At 36.6% G+C, this 4,092-nt stretch overlaps 1 protein-coding gene across 1 annotated transcript; it reads right to left on the bottom strand.

The window, feature by feature from the left end:
* Positions 1-322: 322 nt before the first annotated feature.
* Positions 323-3,873, bottom strand: LOC110682772 (elongation factor 1-gamma 2-like). Its single transcript, XM_021859104.1, has 8 exons — positions 3,744-3,873; positions 3,608-3,657; positions 2,729-2,878; positions 2,582-2,642; positions 2,446-2,498; positions 2,235-2,336; positions 1,652-2,147; positions 323-1,075 (listed from the first exon to the last, which is right to left on the bottom strand). The coding sequence occupies exons 2-8, from the start codon at positions 3,614-3,616 to the stop codon at positions 696-698; spliced, it is 1,251 nt and encodes a 416-aa protein (XP_021714796.1). The 5' UTR covers positions 3,617-3,657; positions 3,744-3,873; the 3' UTR covers positions 323-695.
* Positions 3,874-4,092: the final 219 nt, after the last annotated feature.

Here is a 4,092-nt window from a genome sequence, read left to right as displayed (position 1 = left end):
CCATAATTTCATCCTTTACCTCTGCTATCTTCTTAGGCGAGAATCTCACACCTTTTTACCGCTCAACTCTCCGGCTCAACTCTCTTTCTTTCTTTTTTAAGAACGTTGACATGTTGCAATTTCGTTGGATGTCTATGTGGGGCTACACATAGACTAAGCTACCATACAAGTATGCAACTTGGAACAAGTTTCACCTGGAAATTGGAACTCGGAGCTAATGGGATGAAGTCTGACATTTTGTAGTAACACTTGTTTTACAGAATAATGGTCAGTCAACATAAAACAATGGGTCAGCAAAAGAAAACATACACAAATGACCAACTAAGACAACATAAAAGCTGGTATTACATATTAATCAATCTGGATCACCTATTTACCAAACCAAACATTCTCATGCAACATAGTTCAAAAATGTTACGTTCAACACATCACATTTACTACAAAAAAAACACGAATAGGTTAGTCATTTCAAGACGTACTCATGGTAAGCTCGTAATGACCCACTATATTGCTGTCATTAGATAACATTTTCGCAAAAACGTCTAAAAAGGCAGAAACCAAAATATTAAAAATAAAAAGTCAATAAAAAACACTTCTAGGCAAAATTAAATGGGGACGGTAGCATAATCTATGGAACGAGTATGAACCAATAGACCAACAAACTACATATCCTAAGCATTAGGGACGCCATTGAATCACTTGAAGCATTTGGCATCAAGAAGAGCTTCTCCCTCAAAAGGCTCGTAATCTTCAATCATTTGACTAACACGTTCCTTCTGAGCCTCATCACTGATGTCAACCTTTGTCCACTCGTAGAGCTCCATGTCGTAGCACTCATCAAGCACAAATTGAGGGATCTCTGGTCCACGGAAGAGCCACAAACCCTTGATCTTGTATGGGGGCTCTGATCCAATCAGCAGCATCTTTCCAAATGCGTACTTGCGAGCAAGATCCATTCTTTGCAAGAACCCACTAACCTTGTTCATTGTTACAAAAGAGACGGTGTTCTCATCATTGTACTTGTAGTCACAGAACCACAGAGAGTAGCCCTCTGGATCATACATATCCCAGAATCCTGCAAAAACACAGAGATAAGTATGAGAAAGTTATCGTGCATGACAGCATCAAACACTAACATAAGTAATTGATGAAAAATGTGTGTTCCAAAATACAGTACACGTTAATCCACATTACAAATTTCAAAGGATAATCTGAATACAATTGTCAGTGTATAACAAAAAACAAATACAAGGCAAGACAATCAACTACAGTAAAACTCCCAACACTGGTTACAAGTCAACAAACTTCGATCATAATTTTCAAAAAATCCGTCCTTGACCCAGGAAACAAGAATAAGCGAGAAGGATGAAAAACAGAAAATTAAGGTTTGGATCAGTTTCTCAAGATAACTTAGGCAGCCATTCAGGAGGTGAAGGCAGAGGCAAGTTCATAACATTAGAGGAAAATGCCTAAATAAATTAACAGCTTTAAGACAACAAACTGTGAAGCAGAAATAAGGTATACGTAGTAGATTCTATAGAATGAATGACAGAACAAAAAAAAAGGGAAAAAGGGATCTTTTTCAGTATCATGGCTACCAACTTGTTCATTCAAAGCCAAGATAAGGAGGTATTTAACACAAAAACAATACCTTTAATTGCAACTTCACGGAAATTGGATTTGGTGTTGGAGTATAGCCTCTTCCACTCATCCAGTACCATCTTACTAGGGGGTAGAAGGTCAAGTGGATTCTTTGCCTTTGGCTTGGGTGCCTCTTCCTCTTCTGCTGCAGGTGCTTCTACCTTCTTGGGTGCCTCTTTCTTTGGCTCCTCCTTGGCCTTGGGCTTAGCAGGCTGTGCTTGAGCTGGCTTCTTTGCTACAGATGGAACAGAATCTGTTTGCTTTACCTCACCCAGCACCTTCTTGAAGTTTGGCTGATTAACCATCGTCCAGACATATCTTTCGACATGAGGGAATTCTGAAGTAAAGCTCTTGGTCATGATTCTCTGGAATCCATAAAACAAGTTACAGGTCATGACAATATCAGCCAGTGTAACACTGTCTCCGACCAGAAAAGTGTTGGAAGCAAGATGTTTGCTCAACGCTTCCAAGGACCTCTTCAATGCAGCAATAGCAGCTTCCTCAGCCTTCAAAATAACAGAAGAGTTGGTATAATTAATGCGTCTATAGAAACATCTAGATTTAGTTTTAAAAATACAATTATGTCAACTAACCGGAGGAAGATGTACACCGTAACCAAGTCTAGGATACAACCAACGAGCAATGTTTGCATCAATCTCAGTGGCTGAAAAGTCAATCCACTGCTCAATGTGGGCCTAACAAATAAAATACATATAAAATCAAACGATTTTAGTCATCCATGCTACGTAGCACCAAAATTGCATTTGGAAAATAAATAAATCAAATGCTTAAGTTCAATCTTACATATTCAATTAGCGACGAGCCAAAGAGAGGATTATCAGCCTTCAGCTTTGTCACTGCAAAACATGAATTTATTTAATTAAAAAGTAGAGCTAGATGAGATAAGGATCATATCAAGAGAGAGGCAGTACAAACTCACCGTATCTAGCTATCGCATTACTCTCAAATACAGGACCCTCGGGAGTTTCCAGAACTGGAACCTGAAAAAAAAGCAATTCTCACATCAAAAATTACACAACATTTTATAGCAAAGAAAAAACAATACCCTTTAAGATTGATAGGCTACCTTGCCGATGGGGTTCATTTTAAGAAACTCAGGCGATTTGTTCGTAACACCCATCTGAAAATCCTTGACCACATCGACTTTCACGCCACTGTATTCAGCAGCAATAAGAGCCTTGTAGGCATTCTTATTTGGGAGTCCTGTATGCAAGACCTGAGGAGAAGAAAAAACTTGATTTAAAATAAACAATCTAACATATACAGCAAATTGCAAATGAACTGAACCGATTTGGCAGTATAATTCGTATAATTCAATTCACATATTTATAGAAAAAGAATGTAACTTTTGACAATTGGAGAATGCGAAATAGCAGATATTAAAAATGGGAACACAAATACAGCTAGCTAATCATATCAGTGATCAATATTGATCAACATCTTAGAAAATGAATCAAAAATAACATCGAAACCTCAATGAAACACATTGCAAATCGATCCAAAAATTAGCTAATACTAATGTTTAAGGTAATAAAATTCTTACATGAAATTACATAAATAAAAAAAATGCAATCAATAATCGCACTACTCCTTAAAAATGTACAATCAACAGGAAAAAATCGAAAAAGGTAAGGAAAATTTCAAATCATTCAAACGAAAACACCCTAATAAGAGATTCTCATCGAATTACCGATAAATTCAAATCATCAATATTTCATCATTAGTAACATCAACTCAACAATTCAAACAAAACCCAGCAAATAACAAACAAAATTCAAGCTAAATTGTAAATCAGCTAAAAAAATCAAAATTCACAGATCCAAAATGAAACCAAAAGCAGCAATTAAACAACAGTAACAAAATCATAATCAAGCAAAATTAATTGTATTCGGCGATGATTTTAAACAATAAAAAATGAAATTAAAAAAACACAGAAATAACTAACCAGAGCCATGATGTTGGACTGAGACTGCGACACCAATAGAGAAGAAAGATCTGAATCAAAGGGGAAAAAACGATATTGAGTGAATAAATTGAAAAAAAATTTAGGGTTTTGAAAATGGAAGAGAGAGAGAAAATACCTAAGGGGGTTGCGCAGGCACAGCTTCTGGAGTTGCGAAGAGAGAGAGAATGAGAATATGAGGAGGTTGCGAGAGCTTTTGCAATCTGTATTTTTTAGGGTTTCTAATTTAAACCGTATTTTTTAGGGTTTCTTATTCCTTCCGGTTTTACTTTATTTTTTTTTTTTTTTTTATTATTAAAATAGGGATTATATATAGACTAGGTGTTTAAGGGATGGAAATGCAATTCAGTGATCCTTAAGATCAAACCCGAGTTAGCAAACGCAAAACCAACCCCTCTCATACTCTCTCTCTCTCTCACGGCTCTCTTCTCCTCCTCGGCGCCAGTGTCGGTGGTTTGTGCGATGAT

The sequence above is a fragment of the Chenopodium quinoa genome, unplaced genomic scaffold (assembly GCF_001683475.1).
Source record: "Chenopodium quinoa cultivar QQ74 unplaced genomic scaffold, ASM168347v1, whole genome shotgun sequence".
NCBI classification, from domain to species: domain Eukaryota; kingdom Viridiplantae; phylum Streptophyta; class Magnoliopsida; order Caryophyllales; family Amaranthaceae; genus Chenopodium; species Chenopodium quinoa.
The sequence above is the reverse complement of the archived record's forward strand: the minus strand, read 5'-3'. Positions and strand labels throughout refer to the sequence as shown.